Below are 21931 nucleotides of genomic sequence, written 5' to 3' on the forward strand. Positions count from 1 at the left end.
TGGAACTGACAAAAAGGGATTTATTTACAGCTTACTGATGCTTGCAATCATACAACAGTATATAGAGAGGGTGGGACAAGGTGGGTGTGCTTAACAAATAGAATAAAAATGACTAAACTACAAACAGACAATAGACGAATCCCGTATAACCCCCCCCCCCCAAAAAAAAATAAAAAATAGAGGTTGCACCGACCAATAACAAACCAAGAAATGTTCTAAGAGTTTCAAAGATTTTCTTTTCTTGGTTCTCAAAAGTGAAAAAATAAATAAATAAAAAATGTCACATCAGTGAATGAATAACAATTATTGATTGTCTGTATAGAAGCCAAATTCACATTGTGCTCAAAGACAACAACCCTATTTCCAGTTAGGGTGAGTTATTACATTATCATTATGACTCTTAAATAATGTTAAACCAGTGAATCCAGTACACCCCAAACATTATTTTACAGTTTGTTGTTTGTTGGTTAATACTGATACTATGTGTTTATCAAAAATATCTGACTAAATATTAAATATGGTAAGTATGACCTCAACACATGAGCACATGGCAGAGACAAGGATGTGAGGTTTGGTCTTAAATAAGATTGTTAGGACAGGACGGCGAGAGAGGCAAAAAGTTTCAGCCATTTAAGTCATAAAATAATGTTTTAAACAAGTTTTTTTTATTAAATTTCAGTTGTTTTTATGTCCTTTGAATTCATATTTTCTGTGTCTGCACATCCTGGTACTTCCAGTGTAGCTGATTCTGCGGAGTTATCCGGTTCTGTGGTTGACTCCTGGGAATCAACTTGTTGTTGTGAAGCCACTAATGGTTGCATTCTTTGTCCCTGCAATTAGAAATTATTAAGGAATTCATAAAAGGACACAAAGAAAAACCTGTGCTTAGTTCATATTGTCACTATCACTGGGGCGACGTAGCTCAGTGTGTAGGGACCTCGGTCGCCGGTTCAAATCCCACAGACCACAGTATGGAGTGTGGACTGGTAGCTGGAGAGTTGCCAGTTTCACCTCCTGTGCACTGCTGAGGTACCCTTGAGCAAGGCAACTTTACCCCAAGAAACTGCTCATGGTGAGCTGCTAATGTGGCTGCCCATCACTCCACCATCTCTCTCTCTCTCAATGTTTGCATGTCCACAGTCCCTGCATATGCATCATTAGTGTGTATGAAATAAAAAAGAGTGAAAAGAAGAATTTCTCCAACAGGGGATTAATAAAGTATATATCGATCTATGACTAGAGAGGTTAAAAGTATTATCAAATACAATACTCACATTGCGGGTCTGTCCTTTTTCAGCATGACATTTCTTTCGCCAGATAAAGTATCCAGTGATGAAAGCTGCCACAACGACGAAAACTGCTGCGGCAACACCTCCAGTGACACCACCATCGGAGGATGCTGGAGAAGGAACTGGAACTAAACCAACAGAACAAACATTTATCACAAGCCCATTTATACTTTTGCAACCTAAAAGCCATCCTGTGTGGTTCTGAAAGAGTTTAATAACAGCTAATTTCTGATTATGCTCAAAACATAATTATAACCCTGCTCAGAAAGAGATAACATAGTATAGTTTGACATTTGGGGAAATAAGCTTTTAGAGGTAGAGGAGAATATTGATACCACTCTCATATGTTAAACATTAGACTAAAGCCAGTAGCTTAACTTAGCCCAAGGAATGGAGACAGGGGAAACAGTTAGCTCTGTCTGAAGGTAACAAAATGTACCTACCAGCATCTTTAAATGTTTAACTAATGAACATGTCATGTTTCATTAATTTAATCTGTGCAAAAACTGAAGAGGGACTCATTGTCTCCACAGCAACATCTTACTTTCATCAACCACAGCATGGTGGGAAATGTAGCTCTACAACTCACCACGTTACTAAATGAGAGTTTGTTTCAGGCTAACCTTCATTGGTTCTGATCACTGCTTTGTCCAGTTTGATGACGATGTCGTTCTTCACACCAGAGAGCTGAAACACACAGTCGTACCTCCTCCAGTCTTCAGGTGTGACTGATGAAAGGTTCAGGTCAACACTCATCTGGAAGGATCCATCGTGGTTGAGGAGGATCTCTCCGTGGTCCACGTCCTCATGAATCTCCTCTCCATCTTTCCTCCAGATGAGTGTGGCACTGTCAGGGTAGAAACCTGTAGCGTGGCAGCTGACTGGAGAGGAGGGAGTCTTCTGGAGGAGAGACACTGAGGGAAGCTCTGGAGAGAGAGAGAGAGAGAGAGAGAGAGAGAGAGAGAGAGAGAGAGACAGAGATGTGTGTTAATGAATATAGCTGGATTATAGCTCTACAGTAGCTCTACCTGTATATGTGACACATGTGTCCATAGAGTACGTAAGGTCATGTGATTCTACCTGTTCTCTGCAAAGTGTTGTTTGCATAGTCCAAATACTTCTTCAGCCAGTCAGAACAATTTGTGAGATGCAAGATAATGTTTTTTATTCTCTCTTTGTCTCTGTCCCACTGAAATTTGGTGTTGAGAGCTTGTGGATGAGTTGAAGGGATCCATGTCTGTGCTGTCAGGTTGAACTCCATGAACCCTTCTCCATCATAACGGTACTCATCCGAAGTATAAACCTGGTCTTCCCACTCACAGCCATAGATCCTCTGGAAAGTGTGGATGTCTGAGAGAGAGACAGATACAGTAACCTATTGGGAGCTCATAATACAGTACTATCTTATTGAGTCCAAACATTTTACAACAGCTTAAAACTTCATCCGTATGCTAACGGTCCAGTAAGATTTTGCCAGCACTGCACTGATTTTGATATTGGGAAGGTGTGCAATCATTAAAAAAATAAACAATAATTGATAATTCTCCTCAAATGCATTGAAACTAAAGTAATGAGTCTGTTTTGAAAATGTAGAAGTTAAGGATTTTCGGTTAGAAATGTCAGAAAAATAGTAAAAGTAAAAATACTTGAAAAAACAAAACATACATTAATAAAGTATTTGTATTTGATTACTTTGCACCACTGGATATTGGTCATATTACAATGTTTAAGCACTAAAAATATAAATTACCTCCAGTTTGGTTGAACTGAATCAAACTGTCAATAGTGGAACTGAAGAAGTGTTGATTAACACGACACTCGTCAGTGTACCAGTCCCTGTGTCCTGGATCATCTTCCATTAGTCTCTTCATCCAGTCCTGTTTGGGTTCAGCTCTCTTGATGTTGCTGTCGTAGTGAACAACCTCAACTCCATCAACCATCACAGCACCAATGAACTCTGGGAAGTTTGTCACTCCAGAAAATCCAGCAAAGAAAAACTTCAGGGAGTGTTCCTCTGTAAGAAACACAATGTTTAATGGGTTTGACTTAACATTTCCTTTTTTTATGTAAAACTAGGAAAAAATATAACTACACTGATGTTATTTGTAATGTCTATTGAAGTAAATAATTCCTTAACTGTGCACTAAAGTGCAGAGTTTTAGTGGGACAAACATAAAATTGCATCTGATGTAAACATACCCCAGTTGGTTCTGATCACAGCCTTATCCAGTTTGCTGACGTTGTCGTCCTCGTCACCGAACTTAAACACACACTCGTACCTCCCCCAGTCTTCAGGTATGACTGGTGGGACTTGGTCAACACTCATCTGGAAGGTTCCATCGTTGTTTGGGAGGACCTCCACACGACCTTCAATAGGAAGCTCCTTTCCATCTTTCCTCCAGAACAGTGTGGCTCTGTCAGGGTAGAAACCTGTAGCGTGGCAGCTGACTGGAGAGCGGGGAGTCTTCTGGAGGAGAGACACTGAGGGAAGCTCTGCAGAATAAAGAGAAAGAGACAGAAAAATATGGATCTGTGCAGTGGTTGTCAATATGTTGCTTCACATTGAGACATGTGAACAGTGATTCTACCTGTTCTCAGCAGGGAGCTCTTCCCATAGTCTAAATACTTGTTCAGCAACTGAGGACAATGCCGGGTGAGGTTAAACTTAATGTTGTTTATTGTAGCTTTGTCACTGTCCCACTCCTGCTTGGTGATGAAAGCCTGTGGTGTTGAATTGTTCCATTCCAGTGTCTTCGGGTCTAACCGTATGAAGTCTTCTCCATCATATTTAAACTCATCACAACCAATAACTTCTGGAGTTTTATCCTTCCAGTCACAGCCATAGATCCTCTGGAAAGTGTGGATGCCTAAAAGAGAGACAGAGACTGCAGTAAGTCAAATTCATATCATTATAGTCATATTATCATTTACCAAAGAGATCTAGAAATCGACCAACAGTGCAGGGTTCCCACTCTTTTTGACAAATCATTATTTCCAGGACCTTTCCTTGTCATTTTTTTTCTTGATAATACAGGACAGCACTTGTGCACAAATGGACATATACCGTATTGACCCGAATATAAGACGACCCTGAATATAAGACGACCCCTCTTTTTCAAGACCCATATTTGGAAAAATACTTTTTATTTTGACAAAATTTCATTTGCATAAAAAAAAATTCATTGTTTTCCTTGTACATTTCAACATCTTTGGTGTTTATCATGCGGGGGGAAAAAAAATCATAAAACCCTCTATAGCTCCGCAAATAGGCAAAGCGCACAACGCACTTCACGGTTCTATGCCATATAACAGCGCAATTAAACGAGCATAAGCCTACTGGCTTAACTTGTGCAATAAACGGTGCACATTTTCTTGACAGTGTTAGAACTGTCTGCAAAATGTGAGAACAATAACATCCAAAAACACCACAAACTGTTTTTTTTTTCTTTCTTTCATTAAGCTGCAAAAAATATCGTCTTATATTCGGATCAATACGGTAATTTACAGGTAGGCCTAATAAACTCCAGTTTTATTCCTCTGTTTTAATAATGCAGGGTTTATCATAAAGTGCACAGGGTTATTACAGGTAGGTGGTAGGAACCCTGACAGTGATGTAATGTAACTCAGTCCAGTGTACTTCAGTAAATGGTCTAGGTACTTTTATATTCATACTTTTCATATTTCAAAGGCAAGTACCGTAGTTTTACTCCATTACATTTATAGTTACTTGTTAAATATGATGAGATTGAACTATTTTATGTTGGCAACAATAATATCTGCAAATAGTTGCATAACGGCTGCTTTTAATTTTGCTGCTCAAATTCTCCACCACTATAAACCAATCAGAACTTTAAGCAGAAGAACATTTTTTCATAAAAGTATTTTAGGAGGAAAAAGCAACACAAACATACCTCCTGTTTGTTTGAGGCGCTGCATCAAACTGTCAATAGTGGAACTGAAGAAACGTTGATTAACACGACACCCGTCAGTGTACCAGTCCCTGTGTCCTGGATCATCTTCCATTAGTCTCTTCATCCAGTCCTGTTTGGGTTCAGCTCTCTTGATGTTGCTGTCGTAGTGAACAACCTCAACTCCATCAACCATCACAGCACCAATGAACTCTGGGTAGTTTGTAACTCCAGAAAATCCAGCAAAGAAAAACTTCAGGGAGTGTTCCTCTGTAGGGGAAATACATTTTCAGGTTTGTGAAATACACTTTTTATATTCTTTTTAAATGATAATCTGTTTCATGCTGGTCATGAGGTGCATAAGATGTCTTGTTTTTCCCCTCAGGTGTAGCTGATCTGCTAATTGAAAGAGAGAACCATTAAAGAGGGACTCATGGAATCTTTCTACTGTAATTATCCAGACAGCAGTTGTATATGGCAGCCTGTTCAGTTTGTTTCTTTATTTTTTGATGGAACCGGTAATCTGATTTTGTGGCTTTATTTCACTTTGGTTTAGTTTATTTAAGGTTGGTGTAGGGTTGAGGGTTGAAAAGCTCACATCCTATGGCCCTATCTGGGCTGGTCTGAGTGGCTTCACCTTTATTGTTTGAACTGTTTATTTAATTTACTGGGTTACTGGGTAATTGGAAGTTGCTGGTAGACTTAAACCAAAAGCTGTGCTTCCCAACTGAAATCGTGCCCACCAACCTGCGACCAGACCTTGTGCTGTGGTCAGCTTCGCTCAAGCACAAGTACATCATAGGGCTCACGGCCCCCCGGGAGAGCACAGTAGAGGAGGCTTTAATAAAACTTAAGCAGTTTGTTTTAATTGTGGCCATCTGTATATATTTTAAAGATTTGATATATAATGAATAATAATAATCTAATAATACTGTAGGCTATAAGTTATTTACTTTGAATCGGGTGCTCATTTATTAAGTGTGAAAACTGTAGCAGCGCGCTTCTTTTCTTTCTGAAGATTGATGATGCAAAGTTTCCTGTGACCTGCGGTGAACAGTTTTCTGTTCTCACACACTCCAACACATCAGCAGTTAAAAATGGTTTAACTGAAATGGTTTCATTTTCTGTGAACTACAGTTAACATTGCAAACAGTTCTCGCATATGCACACGGATGCATATAAACCCAGACTGTATATACGATAAAGCATTAAGACTTTAGTACATTCTACTCATTTTTAAATAAATACATTAAATCAATACAGCATTTTTACATAAGGGCTTAATTAGGAAATTGATTAAAGGGAGGAAAAAGTATAATCTTACCTGGAGATGCAACGTGACAGAAAATGAGAAATATAAATAATTTCTTCATCTTGTTTTAAAAAGAAGAGAGCTGACCTACAGATGAACTTCAGACCTGAGTCAAGAGCTGTTCAGTGGTAACAGACTTGAGAAATGAAAGGTTACAGACAGTTCATCAGTGATAACAGACACACAGTAGGAAGCATCCTAACCACAGAGGCAGGACAATCAGAGGGTAGGTGTCCCCAGAAACTGAAGGAATCTATTGACTTTAAAGGGCAGTCTGCTTAATCCGAATTAGTTTTTATTAGTATTCCATACTTTAAATTGGCACAAATTCATATAGTTGTCTCTGTATTTGTTGTTTTTTTCACAATATGAAACACAGAATGTGTAGACTCCCCTCTATATGTAGGCCACTTGGTTCATTCCATACAGGCCCGGCACTAACCAATTTGACACCAAATATAAAATCCACTGCCGGTTATATACATACATATACTCACGCAAGAAACTGAATAGCTTTGTCTTTGACATTTTATTTTATTTTTAGAGAAACCAGTTGCTCAATCAAAACAGTTAACAAGAAAATAATAAATTAGAAATAAATCATACAAGAAATGTCATATAAATAGCCGTCACAAAGTATAACATTTGGAAAACATTTTGCAGCAGAAGCAGTGCAAGCTATCACCCTTTCTCGAGTACATCAGCCAGCTTCTTCTGATCTTTTCCCCATTGACTACGTCCGTCATCAGTTAGAGGAGATGGTCAGTCAGCAGGGTCTGTTGGTGCAGCCTTTATTCCTGATGCTGCATCACTGGGTTCTTCTGAGGTGGAGGCGACAGGAGGATCACTTGATGCTGTTGAAGCGACGATGAATGTAGATGGCCCAGGATTTACAGGAGGTGGATTTAGATATTTCAACAGCGCAGCTGAAGAGAGAAGAGGTGTAAGTGACACTGTTGGGTGTTACAGTCTAATAATAAAAGAAATGATTCCAAGAATAAAATTAAATAATAAAAATGAAAAACCTAAGAGATGCATTACTTTCACTGTACTGTACATGAATGATATACAGTGCAATTTCTTCTGATATACAAATTAGATTAGATTGAATGTTATTGTCATTACAGTGAAATGCTGATTATCAGAATGTAAAGAATCAGTAAACTGCAGAATAATATAACATATGGGAATGTATTAACATTAATGATGTGCACTTTAACATGGATGTAAAGTTTAACACTATAAACACACTTTAGACAATACTGAACTGTAACACAACAAACAACAAGGCTTACAACTCTAATATATATATATATATATACCCACAGGACAGACCAGTGTCTTTAGCGCCCCTAGTGGTAGTGACCACTGGTCCGTGCCAGGTAGGAGCTGGTCGCGAGGAGCTGGTCAGGACTGTGCTGCAGGTCACAAACACACTGACCTGCAAAATCAATAGTACTACTCATACAGCTACGACTAATAATAATAATTTAATCATTGTTATTATTATTATGATTTCTATTAATAATAGTGATCAATAACACTGGATAGACAAACGATTGTGGCTTCTCACATTTAGGCTATTCCTCTAACACAGTGAGAAACGGGAAAAGTTGTATTAAAAATAAATACAAACAAACAAACACTCCACAGATCACTCAACTGGTCCAAACAACAGAACAGATCACAGAGGAGGTGGTCAGGACCAGTCCTTTTGGTGTCCTTTGTGCCAGTAACATGCTGGTCACGACCGCTGTGCCACTGGTCGCGACCAGTGTCTTTAGTGCACCTACCTAGTGGTTGACCACTGGTCCGTGCCAGAGACCAACTGGTCCCGGGACAGACCACTGAATCAGCTACATTTGAGTGTACATCAAATGTACTCCAGGGAAAAGTTAAAGTAACTCTTTTCCGGGAGTTGATTTTTAAATTCTTTTGTGGAGTTAAAACTGAACTTGTGGGAGTTAAAAAACTAATTCCATGTGGGGTAAAATACAACTCTTTTATGGTGTTAACAGTCAACACTTAAAAATATGTTTTTATTCAACACTTTTCTGAGTTAATATTTAAAAACACAAAAAATATTTTAGGTGAAAATAACTACAAAAAACATTGATTACCACACATTTTTATTTTAAATCCATGGGTGACATTTTGAATTACAAACTGTAAACATTTTACAGCAAACCAACCAGACATATTCACATTTAAAACAAACTGCTTTAACAGCAGCTAAACAGTTGGAACAGGCAGTTATTTCAAAAATCATGTCAGTACCACATCTTTCTGTAGTGCATAAGAGAAATGTGCAGGAAGTGCATAGCAAAAAAGCATTGCACAAATGTCTGACAAGATAACAAAGAACTTTTCTGTAATGGAATGTATTAACATGAGGTAGACTTTAAACCTGTAATTTAAGTACATAAACATGTACATAAAAAACAAGGGTGAATTCCATATAGCTAAGGTTAATACATTAAATAATACAACCCTCTGACATACAAATGTGAATCACACATCAGGCACTCATATCTTTGCTGTGAGTTGTCAGTGATTTGGGATGAAGTAGAGGATGTTTCATCATTTAAGCACTGAGAATTATTGTGCTGTTGGCTGTCATGGCTAGAGGGGGTCTCAGGAGGCACACAGGTGTTATCACTAGAAGCATGTCCCTTAATCTAAAGTGTCTTCTAAATCCAGAATAACTTGAAAATTGCAAGCAACATCCTACTTGACCACATTTTAGTCTCAATTTTTTCCCAGGGTACATCCCATGAATTTGTTTGAGGTGCCTGAACAAAAGTAACGCTGTACCAAAGGATGAAGCACAAAGGAAACATCTGAGCATTTTTGCTGGATAAGCTAATTACTGCTTGTTCCACAGCTTTGCTCTTAGCTCTTTGACTCTTGGAGTTTCTTCTGTTGTACCTATATCAATGTTGTGCAGAGTAGTTTGCATAAACTGTGTACAGACTGGACAGAGCATCATCTTATTTCACACTGAAAACAAAGTGGGACTTGAACAACTCATCAAATGCACCCAAGGATGTACATGACTGACATGGAAGAAGCTTTCTATCCAAGACTATGTAGAAGCTGGAAACCTGTGCTTTAGAAGTCCCTGAGGCCAGAAGATAGTGCTGAGGGTTTCCTTCAGTGGTCATGAGGTGATCCTCCAGGCTCTGGCAGGACTGAAACTCAAAGACAAGCATCTACATATAAGCCTTGAGTTTAAAAAATGTTGCATGAACCACAGTATTTGGAATTAGATCGTACTGTCTTCACAAACCTTTTGAATTCCACCAGATGATCTGTTGCCTCTATGACACTGATCTTCTTGGCCTCTTCCTTCCAGCTGGTTGTGGAGTGAGAAGATGCAGCAAGACAAGAAGAGAAGCCATGTCGCTGTCCCACTCTGCAGTGGAAATAACACAATTAACTCAACAATATTTGCCTTCACATGTTTTCCTTGTGGAGGACAAGGTTACCACAAGGTGGTAGGCAGACAACATTAACCCAAAGCTGTCAAAGCTTTTCTGCAAAAAACAAACAAACCCAGAAATGTTCAATCCCCTTACCATCATCAGTGGAGACAACAAAACACATTGCTTCTGTTGCAAGTTCTGGAAAGACATCGTCATCCTCCTCTATGCCCTGCTCATCTGCGACTTTTAGCACTTTATCTTCTGGTATGAGAAACTTCTGCTGCACTGAAGCACAACATTCAACACATTATTAAATTATTATTTCCCCTTTAATGACATCAGAAAACACATAGGTACATCACCTACCTGCATTGATACAATCTGAGAAGCTGATCTCTTCCAGTTACACATACTTCTTTGTCCTTCTTTGTTGTACCTTCAACAACATCTTTACCACTTGAGGGAAAAATAATAATTTTACCAGTAATAAAAGCAACATGTGGACTCTAACAGAAGAGTCTTTGTAGTAGCTGTTATTCAGTCTATAGCATGCTAAGCATAATATTCAGTGGTCCCAGTCATGTCTTTACAACGGAAATAATTGAGAGATAGCCTCTAAGCTTGTAAAAAAAAGTCATTGACAAGTATCTAACACGTTCACTGACATCCAGAAAGACTCCGCCATTTACGTTACAACAGCCTCTCCAACACGAGACAGAGTCGGTGCAAGCTGTCCAGCTGTTGTCTTAAGCAGAACTGTGTATATATATATAGATATATATATATATAAATATATGGCTGGTCCCTTTCTCGCGTCTGTTATGGTCCTCCTAGCCGTGCCGAGTCAACTAAGGAAAAAACAACCAAACGTGTTCAGTATACATCAACAGAAGAAGAAACAGTGTAGGCTAATGTTAACTTAAAATACACAAAGAAATATCAGTAATACGAGTTTGATGTTAATTCCATGTGCTAAGTACAAACAAGTAAAATGAGCGGAGCCATCGATTTATAATAAGCATGGTCCGACAAGTTCAAACATTAACTTGGACAGCTAACGTTAGGTAGCGAGTTTGGCCTCGCAAAGGTCTATGACAAAACATACAAATATGCCATTGTTATACTGATAGAAGCCTAATATAACCGTACTTTGAGGAGTAAAATGGCACTTTTACCTGGCTCAGGAGTCACAGTGAAGTCCAAGTGCAGACTGCTGAGCGGAGCGCGGGACAAAGCTGTTAACTCACCCAGTGAATGAACACCCAAATATCCCTCCGCCAAAGAGTTACCCTGAACACAAGCTGTAGTTGAATGTAGAGAATAAACTCCCAAAATCTAACACTTTAGCACTTTTTTGCGGGGGCAGACCACGAAAACGAAATAGCAATCTCCTCTTTGTTTTCTTTTGGATGATGGCATAAAATGTGCAGTTAAGAAGAAAATGCAAGTGCAAATAGGATGATTGATTACTTATTTTATTTATGAGTCAGATAATGCAGCCACATTCTTAAAATGAAAAAGCATTTCAGCAAATGCATTTAAATTTTAATTTTGGTCACGATTTGCTTCCATAAGATCTTGTACAATGTTCTGTAAGTTAATGTGATGTAACATGCAGAAATGTATCATTCTCTGGAGGTCAATTCAATTCAATTTAATTTTCTTTGTATAGTGCCAATAACAGAAGTTATCTCAGCACACTTTTCAAATAGAGCAGGTCAAGACCATACTCTTTATAAAATGATTTACAGAGACCCAACAGTTCCCACCATGAGCAAGCACTTGGTGTCACTGTCAGCTACAGATCAGACACTCTGCAGTTTGTGTGGATGCAGCAGTGTCTTATTGCTGTTTCAGAGCTCCCTCCAGTGATGTGGAGCAGTACAGTTTCTCAGTGTGGACTGTTATTATCTGTTATTTAAACACATCTGTGTGCAACAGACCATCTGGTTGTTAAATGAGATGGAGGGGAACAGTTCAGGTCTACTCACTGGTCTTGGCACAGAATAGAGGACGGCTATCAGAACAGACAGTATGATCAAACACACAATAGTTTATGTAAAGGATGAGGTGCAAGTAAAACTTCATTTTTATTGACTTAAAGTTAATATGCTGTTACAACAAAAGGCTGAAATAAAGTGAGAGTGTGAGATTTTTCTTCATCAGTATGTGAACAGATGTACTGACATCATCAGTGGTGCATTGTTTCACGTAAGAAAATATTTTAAAATGCCCTATCACGATATTTTACCTTCCAATATTGTATCTACATTTAAACCCCCAACGGCTAGATGTTGCAGTGTTATAAATATAAACTGAGGGCTCTGATGTTCTAGTGATAAATACTAATGCAGATCTCAATGTTCTGGTTGCATTAAAAACTTTTTAACTCAGATTTTAGGTATATGGTGGTGTGTTCTTTATACCATGACAGTTGTCCTAAAATTGGACTTTTAAAATTAAATCGTAATATATCGTCTAGCTTACAGTATCGTAATATAGCACAATATATTGAATCGTAACCCCCGTATCGTGATACGTATCGTATTGCCTGATTCTCGCCAACACACAGCCCTGTTAAACGTGTTTTGTATAGATATTATAAAGTGGACTGGATGAAGACATTAGTAATGCATTACCCTATAAAAATAATGGTTAACTAATGCTATTGGAATTTGAGGTAGGTTATTTGAAACATATCTGCAAATATGATCACACTAGAGCTCCAAATACTACATCAATTTACACTGAAATAAGTTGAACAACCCTAACCATCAACAATTCAAGATAGAATTAAATTTATTAACTCTTTCGATAAACACACACCCTTTCATTCTTCCTTCATCTCACCAAATACACTCACTTAACACTCACACTGAAGGTGTGAAAACAACTTCCTGACAACTTGTTTCTCTACAGCAAATGAATTTCTGCTTCAGTTTTCAAGTGTATGTTGCACTCTAGTGGAAGGTTACAGAAACACACATCTGGTCAGTGTGTAAGTGAAACAGACGATAACACGATAACCAAAGAAATTGTAGGAGTCAGAGTGGAACTGACAAAAAGGGATTTATTTACAGCTTACTGATGCTTGCAATCATACAACAGTATATAGAGAGGGTGGGACAAGGTGGCTGTGCTTAACAAATAGAATAAAAATGACTAAACTACAAACTGACAATAGACTAATCCCGTATAACCCCCCCCAAGAAAAAATAGAGGTTGCACCGACCAATAACAAACCAAGAATTGTTCTAAGAGTTTCAAAGATTTTCTTTTCTTGCTGCTCAAAAGTGAAAAAATAAATAAATAAAAAATGTCACATCATTGAATGAATAACAATTATTGATTGTCTGTATAGAAGCCAAATTCACATTGTGCTCAAAGACAACAACCCTATTTCCAGTTAGGGTGAGTTATTACATTATCATTATGACTCTTAAATAATGTTAAACCAGTGAATCCAGTACACCCCAAACATTATTTTACAGTTTGTTGTTTGTTTGTTAACACTGATACTATGTGTTTATCAAAAATATCTGACTAAATATTAAATATGGTAAGTATGACCTCAACACGTGAGCACATGGCAGAGACAAGGATGTGAGGTTTGGTCTTAAATAAGATTGTTAGGACAGGACGGCGAGAGAGGCAAAACGTTTCAGCCATTTAAGTCATAAAATAATGTTTTAAACAAGTTTTTTTTATTAAATTTCAGTTGTTTTTATGTCCTTTGAATTAATATTTTCTGTGTCTGCACATCCTGGTACTTCCATTGTAGCTGATTCTGCGGAGTTATCCGGTTCTGTGGTTGACTCCTGGGAATCAACTTGTTGTTGTGAAGCCACTAATGGTTGCGTTCTTTGTCACTGCAATTAGAAATTATTAAGGAATTCATGAAAGGACACAAAGAAAAACCTGTGCTTAGTTCATATTATCACTATCACTGGGGCGACGTAGCTCAGTGTGTAGGGACCTCGGTCGCCGGTTCAAATCCCACAGACCACAGTAATAAGTGAGGACTGGTAGCTGGAGAGTTGCCAGTTTCACCTCCTGTGCACTGCTGAGGTGCCCTTGAGCAAGGCAACTTTACCCCAAGAAACTGCTCATGGTGAGCTGCTCAAGTGGCTGCCCATCACTCCACCATCTCTCTCTCTCTCAATGTTTGCATGTCCACAGTCCCTGCATATGCATCGTGTGTGTATAAAATAAAAAAGAGTGAAAAGAAGAATTTCTCCAACAGGGGATTAATAAAGTATATATCGATCTATAACGAGAGAGGTTAAAAGTATTATCAAATACAATACTCACATTGGAGGTCTGTCCAGCATGACATTTCTTTCGCCAGATAAAGTATCCAGTGATGAAAGCTGCCACGACGACGAAAACTGCTGCAGCAACACCTCCAGTGACACCACCATCGGAGGATGCTAGAGAAGGAACTGGAACTTAACCAACAGAACAAACTTTTATCACAAGCCCATTTATACTATTATTGTGTGGTTCTGAAAGAGTTTAATAACAGCTCATTTCTGATTATGCTCAAAACATAATTATAGCCCTGCTCAGAAAGAGATAACATAGTATAGTTTGACATTTGGGGAAATAAGCTTTTAGATGTACATGAGAATATTGATACCACTCTCATATGTTAAATATTAGACTAAAGCCAGCAGCTTAACTTAGCCCAAGGAATGGAGACAGGGGAAACAGTTAGCTCTGTCTGAAGGAAACAAAATGTACCTACCAGCATCTTTAAATGTTTAACAAATGAACATGTCACGTTTCATTAATTTAATCTGTGCAAAAACTGATATGTAAAAACGACAAGTGGTGAACTGAAAGAATTGGTTAAACTGCAAAAACAGGGCTCAAAGTGTCGGCCACAACTGAACTCATTGTCTCCACAGCAACATCTTACTTTCATCAACCACAGCATGGTGGGAAATGTAGCTCTACAACTCACCACGTTACTAAATGAGAGTTTGTTTCAGTCTTACCCCAGTTGGTCCTGATCACTGCTTTGTCCAGTTTGGTGACGATGTCGTTCTTCACACCAGAGAGCTGAAACACACAGTCGTACCTCCTCCAGTCTTCAGGTGGGACTGATGAAAGTTTCAGGTCAACACTCATCTGGAAGGATCCATCGTGGTTGAGGAGGATCTCTCCGTGGTCCACGTCCTCATGAAGCTCCTCTCCATCTTTCCTCCAGATGAGTGTGGCACTGTCAGGGTAGAAACCTGTAGCGTGGCAGCTGACTGGAGAGGAGGGAGTCTTCTGGAGGAGAGACACTGAGGGAAGCTCTGGAGAGAGAGAGAGAGAGAGACAGAGACAGAGATGTGTGTTAATGAATATAGCTGGATTATAGCTCTACAGTAGCTCTATATGTATATGTGACACGTGTCCATAGAGTACGTAAGGTCATGTGATTCTACCTGTTCTCTGCAAAGTGTTGTTTGCATAGTCCAAATACTTCTTCAGCCAGTCAGAACAATTTGTGAGATGCAAGATAATGTTTTTTATTCTCTCTTTGTCTGTGTCCCACTGGAGTTTGGTGTAGCTAGCTTGTGGATGAGTTGAAGGGATCCATGTCTGTGTTATTGGGTTGAACTCCATGAAGCCTTCTCCATCATAACGGTACTCATCCGAAGTATAAACCTGGTCTTCCCACTCACAGCCATAGATCCTCTGGAAAGTGTGGACGTCTGAGAGAGAGACAGATACAGTAACATATTGGGAGCTCATAATACAGTACTATCTTATTGAGTCCAAACATTTTACAACAGTTTAAAACTTCATCCGTATGCTAACGGTCCAATCAGATTTTGCCAGCACTGCACTGATTTTGATATTGGGAAGGTGTGCAATCATTAAAAAAATAAATAATAATTGATAATTCCCCTCAAATGCACTAAACTAAAGTAATGAGTCTGTTTTGAAAATGTAGAAGTTAAGGATTTTCGGTTAGAAATGTCAGAAAAATAAGTAAAGTGCAGATACTTGAAAAAACAAACATACATTAATAAAGTATTTGTATTTAATTACTTTGCACCACTGGATATTGGTCATATTACAATGTTTAAGTACTAAAATATAAATTACCTCCAGTATGGCATACATTCATCAAACTGTCAATAGTGGAATTCAAGAAGTGTTGATTAACACGACACTCGTCAGTGTACCAGTCCCTGTGTCCTGGATCATCTTCCATTAGTCTCTTCATCCAGTCCTGTTTGGGTTCAGCTCTCTTGATGTTGCTGTCGTAGTGAACAACCTCAACTCCATCAACCATCACAGCACCAATGAACTCTGGGAAGTTTGTCACTCCAGAAAATCCAGCAAAGAAAAACTTCAGGGAGTGTTCCTCTGTAAGAAACACAATGTTTAATGGGTTTGACTTAACATTTCCTTTTTTTATGTAAAACTAGGAAAAAATATAACTACACTGATGTTATTTGTAACGTCTATTGAAGTAAATAATTCCTTAACTGTGCACTAAAGTGCAGAGTTTTAGAGGGACAAACATAAAATTGCATCTGATGTAAACATACCCCAGTTGGTTCTGATCACAGCCTTATCCAGTTTGCTGACGTTGTCGTCCTCGTCACCGAACTTAAACACACACTCGTAACTCCCCCAGTCTTCAGGTTTGACTGGTGGGACTTGGTCAACACTCATCTGGAAGGTTCCATCGTTGTTTGGGAGGACCTCCACACGACCTTCAATAGGAAACTCCTTTCCATCTTTCCTCCAGAACAGTGTGGCACTGTCAGGGTAGAAACCTGTAGCGTGGCAGCTGACTGGAGAGCGGGGAGTCTTCTGGAGGAGAGACACTGAGGGAAGCTCTGCAGAATAAAGAGAAAGAGACAGAAAAATATGGATCTGTGCAGTGGTTCTCAATATGTTGCTTCACATTGAGACATGTGAACAGTGATTCTACCTGTTCTCAGCAGGGAGCTCTTCCTATAGTGCAAATACTTGTTCAGCAACTCAGGACAATGCTGGGTGAGGTTAAATTTAATGTTGTTTATTGTAGCATTGTCACTGTCCCACTTCTGCTTGGTGATGAAAGCCTGTGGTGTTAAAGCGTTCCATTCCAGTGTCTTCGGGTCTAACTGTATGAAGTCTTCTCCATCATATTTAAACTCATCACAACCAATAACTTCTGGAGTTTTATCCTTCCAGTCACAGCCATAGATCCTCTGGAAAGTGTGGACGCCTAAAAGAGAGACAGAGACTGCAGTAAACTAGAGCCATCTGATGCCTTTGAGTCCATCAAAGTTATTTTCAGTTTATCATGTTTATCATCATAAAATAATCATCAGATTATATCCTGAAGATGACAAACAATCGACCAGCTATGGTGGAATGGAAATCAGTGCATTTAATGTACAAGAAGTGTACTTTAGTGCAATTTTGACTTACTTGTATTTGAGTGTTTTTATTTTATTTACTTCATACTTGCTTTATAATTCAAAGAGAAATATTTTACTTTTACATTTTACTTGTTACTTTCAGATTACGAATTGAAAAATATTATACAGTTTATACAATCTGATGAGATTAAACTATTTGACATTGTATAAAGATGCTCAAATGATCTACACCCAATATTATAATATTCCAGTTGTATGTATACATACTAATACTAATTTATACATTTATAGTATAGTATACTTCTTAAGAGCTCCACCATTATCAATCAATAAGACCATTGTAAACAGGAAACTTATACACCAATATACCTCTTGTTTGATTGAGGTCCTGCATCAAACTGTCAATAGTGGAACTGAAGAAACGTTGATTAACACGACACCCGTCAGTGTACCAGTCCCTGTGTCCTGGATCATCTTCCATTAGTCTCTTCATCCAGTCCTGTTTGGGTTCAGCTCTCTTGATGTTGCTGTCGTAGTGAACAACCTCAACTCCATCAACCATCACAGCACCAATGAACTCTGGGAAGTTTGTCACTCCAGAAAATCCAGCAAGGAAAAACTTCAGGGAGTGTTCCTCTGTAGGGGAAATACATTTTCAGGTTTCTGAAATACACTTTTTATATTCTTTTTGAATGATTATCTAAAAGGAAGAACACACATTTATTCATGAGTTTGGTCATATTTATTCAAGGCTAATCATTTGGAGTTTGAACCAATTATTTACCCAAAGTAAATGAGTAAATATATTATTTACTTTGAATCGGGTGCTCATTTATTGTGAAAGTGTGAAAACTGTAGCAGGAAACTTATTTTCTTTCTCTGCACTTTCTCTTTTACGTGCAGATTGATTGCTTGTGCAAAGGACAGTTTCCTGTGACCTGCGGTGAACAGTTTTCTGTTCCCACGCACCCCAAAACATCAGCAGGGAAAAGCTCTTTTACTGAAGTGAAAGTAATTTCATTTACTGTAAACTGCAGTTAACATTGCAAACAGTTCCCATGCACCCAAAGGGATGCACACAAAACTGTATATAAGTAATTTAATATGATCCATATAAAATAAAACAACATGCAACAATAGGCAACATTATATTACATGATATTAATATACCGTGAAACAAACATTTTTTATTATTTTATAAACATTTACACGATTGAGCATTAAATGTAAAATGCACCGATTACATTTATACAATCCTAAAGTTTTCAAAGTCATCATTTAAAATTTATAAATTAATACATAATTTAATTTATAAATTAAATTAATACATCATTTTTACAGGAAATTAATTAAGGAAAAAAGTATAATCTTACCTGGAGATGCAACGTGACAGAAAATGAGAAATATAAATAATTTCTTCATCTTGTTTTGATAAAGAAGAGAGCTGACCTACAGATGAACTTCAGACCTGAGTCAAGAGTGGTGACAGAAGTGAGACATGAAAGGTTACAGACAGTTCATCCGTGATAACAGACACACAGTAGAAAGCATCCTAACCACAGAGGCAGGATAATCAGAGGGTAGGTGTCCCCTGAAGCTGAAGGAATCTACTGACTTTAAAGGGAAGTTAAGTCTGTTTAATCAGGATGTATTTTTATTAGTATTCCATACTTTAATCTGGCACAAATTCATATATTTGTATTTGTTGTTTTCACAATATGAAACACAGAATGTGCAGACTCCCCTCTATAGGTAGGCCACTTGGTTCATTCCACACACCCAACAACAGGAACCTGCCTCCAACTGACAGTGTGAAAAGATTTATTTACCAATGATAGCATACAAATTATAAAAAGTATTTCCTTACTTTATGGCTCAACTGCATACTTGTAGTTAGACTGCTGTCTTATGATTTACAACTTTTCTGTGCAGTTAGTAGTCCTTATGTTGGAAATGGTACTGTAGTGTGGGAGGAAAGGGTGGGGGCACTCTTTTTATTTCATTTGTAAGTAAAGAACTACTTTGACAAATGTGTTGGTAGATTGGTGGAAAAACATCCGGACAAAACAAAGAAAACAGAACAGTCAAGCTTCACTTTAGAAAATACAGAGAAATCAGTTTTTACTCCTGATTAAAAACTTTCAGATTAAAAACATCTTATAAGCATAAAAATATTCATCTCAATAAACTCAATATGTAATGAATATTGTATATTAAGGCATTCATACTGCTGACAAATACTACAACATTTCCTGTTTCGGGGTGCACCTGCAGTTCATTGGTTCAAAAGCCACAAAAACGCAACTTCTCTGAATGTAACAGGAACCATAGTTATATCTCTTTCCCTCCACGTTTCCTGCCATTTTAAAACAGTTTTTAATGCAACAATAGCATAAAAAACATAAAAAATAATGACTTTTTGAGTGCTGAAACACAGCCAGCATTTGGTTTTACATATTTGTAGTATGTGTTGTATAGTTTTATATGCTTTATGTTCAAGTCTGTGTTCAGTGTTTCACTTTGGGGAAGTTCAAGTTGACATTGTGGCTTTATAAACACCAATTTCTAAGAAGTTCTTCCTTGGTTTCCTTGCAATTTCTCAGATAGATGTCACTGAATCCAACACACCAGTTCTATCTAGAATTGCCACGATAAACACAATTTAACCATTAACACGTATTCACATGAATGACAAGTGAAGTTGCTGGTGTAAGCAGTTTACAATGAACACAGTTATACCATCACTGCATTATACAGACATCTAGATAACCAGGAAGAGTAGGCAGGATTCATCTGATGTTCTCCGAGGCTTTCGGTGCCAAACTGATTGCAACAGAAGAGAAGAGTCGCCGTTTACATTTTAAATTACTGTTTTGTCAGCATTAGGGACAAAGGCCATCTGTTTAAACATGGAATTTAAATGTGTTCTTTTCCAGTAGAGACAGGAAGTTAAAAAAAACAACAAAACGTTTTCAGTGTTTACTGATACAAGACTTATTACTGATCTTACACAACATTTGGCCGGAGCTTGTTATTATTTCCAACGTCTGCTATTTGTTGCTCATTAGAAGGTTGCTTTTAAATTGAAAGTTGGATATCGACCATTCATATAGCACATAATTTTCATTACTAGATTCACATTTTTCACACATTTTCAGCTGAATGTGCTTTTTTGTGAGAAACAACTTAATGACATCGTCAGATAACAACCCTGCTTCAACAGATGGAAAAAATTACCAAATAAAATGTTGTGTTTAGACTTCAGTAAGTTGTTTCTCTTGACAAAGAGGACTCATTGAGTGTACAGCTGTTGTTGTCCTCTAGTGGAAAGTTACTGAAACACACAATTAAGTGACCTCCTTTTGATAAGTAAATAAACGTTGTCTTTTTTATCCTCCAACAGTGTGTGAGCTCCTTCAGTCCTCATGTGCAAAGTGACCAAAAAATTAAAAACTCAATGACATTGCTGATGTTTAATGTATTATATAATGTATAATGTTTACCATGCTAGTTAGCAATCAAAACAAAGTACAGGTTAAAGGTTGATGTGAATCACATTACATATACATAAACCAAAGATCTGGGCAGAATTAAAGTTGGTTAGTTAGTTAGTAGAATTTGAAAGATATTTAGATATTTCTATTCAAGGCTTTACTACTGTGCGTGTGTAAATATTGAAATATGTGATTGTTTGTGATTATTATTTCTCTATCTGTCCGTGTGGGAAAAACAATACAGTTCCCCAAAACTACTGTATCTCTGAACTCATCACATTTAGGCTATTCTATGTGATTTCATTTTAATAACTAATGTAATAACTAATTTAATACTTTCTCATTTCCACTCTCAGAGCGTTCATGTTCATGTCCATGCACCTCTGCACTAGATGAAAACATATTAATTATTAAAGTTATTATTTGTAAAGTTATTAGAAATCCTCCTGAGGGGAACATGTTGTTGAGATTGTCTCCAAAAGCCACAAACATGAACCTCTTGGTGGCACTTCACCAATGTTATTAGGATTCAGTCTGGGATCCATGAACCATATAATACTGCAGTACTGTAACACTTTTAATGATTTCATTGCCATCCTTAAAGCCACAATACTAGCCTGGTAAAAAGCAAAAATATGTGCACAATAAAAGTAGTAATTAAATGATTATCCAATACTGTCAGTCCTTTGTAGATGGACAAAGTGAGCTTTGGGTTATTTCCGTGTTAGCAGGTTGGAACCCTGAAATATGAAATAAAAGAGAATTATTATCACGATTTTAAAATGTATAAAAGGCAAATGGTAACACAACACATTCTAGAGCAACATGTAATTTCAAATAAACTAAATATGCATATCCATCACTTCTGATTACAGTCTTACCATAGTTGGTTTTGATCACTGCTTTGTCCCGTCTGTGACGACGGAGTCCGACACAGACACCTGTCCTTCAGGTGGGGCTGATGAAAAGTTCAGGAAATGTCTTTAGTTTTAGTTTTTGTCAATTTGGTCAAATTTGTCAACTACAAGCTGACAAAACGTATTATAGCAATAATAATATAAAACACTGAAACTAAACAGTAATTTTTAGACAATATATGACAATAATGACGAACCAACAAGTTAAAA

The 21931-nt window shown here is 37.7% G+C and overlaps 3 protein-coding genes and 2 long non-coding RNA genes across 6 annotated transcripts in view; 1 reads left to right on the forward strand and 4 right to left on the reverse strand.

Annotated features, from left to right (window-relative positions):
• Positions 1-2177, forward strand: part of LOC127357504 (uncharacterized) — an 84308-nt gene extending 82131 nt beyond the window's left edge. For both annotated transcript variants that reach the window (XR_007882265.1, XR_007882264.1), the window contains exon 3: positions 2034-2177. This is a non-coding gene — a long non-coding RNA (uncharacterized LOC127357504). The remainder of the gene's footprint in view (positions 1-2033) is intronic.
• LOC127357494 (major histocompatibility complex class I-related gene protein-like) lies at positions 1-15708 on the reverse strand. Its single transcript, XM_051389726.1, has 5 exons — positions 15665-15708; positions 2370-2664; positions 1913-2215; positions 1275-1417; positions 1-830 (listed from the first exon to the last, which is right to left on the reverse strand). The coding sequence occupies exons 1-5, from the start codon at positions 15677-15679 to the stop codon at positions 669-671; spliced, it is 918 nt and encodes a 305-aa protein (XP_051245686.1). The 5' UTR covers positions 15680-15708; the 3' UTR covers positions 1-668.
• LOC127357474 (uncharacterized) overlaps positions 1-21931 on the reverse strand; it is a 132824-nt gene that overhangs the window by 105369 nt on the left and 5524 nt on the right. Inside the window, exons 4-8 of the mRNA XM_051389695.1 lie at positions 16486-16779; positions 5201-5467; positions 3878-4156; positions 3489-3782; positions 3040-3303 (exon numbers count right to left, since the gene is read on the reverse strand). Coding sequence (XP_051245655.1) covers positions 3040-3303; positions 3489-3782; positions 3878-4156; positions 5201-5467; positions 16486-16779 — 1398 coding nt within the window. The remainder of the gene's footprint in view (positions 1-3039; positions 3304-3488; positions 3783-3877; positions 4157-5200; positions 5468-16485; positions 16780-21931) is intronic.
• On the reverse strand, positions 8676-10260 carry LOC127357508 (uncharacterized). Its single transcript, XR_007882268.1, has 3 exons — positions 10088-10260; positions 9799-9924; positions 8676-9700 (listed from the first exon to the last, which is right to left on the reverse strand). It is a non-coding gene; the product is annotated as an uncharacterized LOC127357508 (long non-coding RNA).
• The window catches only part of LOC127357492 (major histocompatibility complex class I-related gene protein), an 18390-nt gene continuing 11340 nt past the window's right edge, over positions 14882-21931 (reverse strand). Inside the window, exon 5 of the mRNA XM_051389724.1 lies at positions 14882-15017. Coding sequence (XP_051245684.1) covers positions 14897-15017 — 121 coding nt within the window. The 3' untranslated portion in view covers positions 14882-14896. The remainder of the gene's footprint in view (positions 15018-21931) is intronic.

Source organism: Dicentrarchus labrax, unplaced genomic scaffold (genome assembly GCF_905237075.1).
Source record: "Dicentrarchus labrax unplaced genomic scaffold, dlabrax2021, whole genome shotgun sequence".
In the NCBI taxonomy this organism is placed as follows: Eukaryota; Metazoa; Chordata; class Actinopteri; family Moronidae; genus Dicentrarchus; species Dicentrarchus labrax.

Excerpts from the sequence above, each read along its gene's own strand:
- LOC127357494 (XM_051389726.1), bottom strand. Across the intron at positions 2,216-2,369 it reads CAACACTTTGCAGAGAACAG|AGCTTCCCTCAGTGTCTCTC; the intron begins GTAGAATCACAT and ends CTCTCTCTCCAG. Across the intron at positions 1,418-1,912 it reads AGTGATCAGAACCAATGAAG|TTCCAGTTCCTTCTCCAGCA; the intron begins GTTAGCCTGAAA and ends CTGTTGGTTTAG.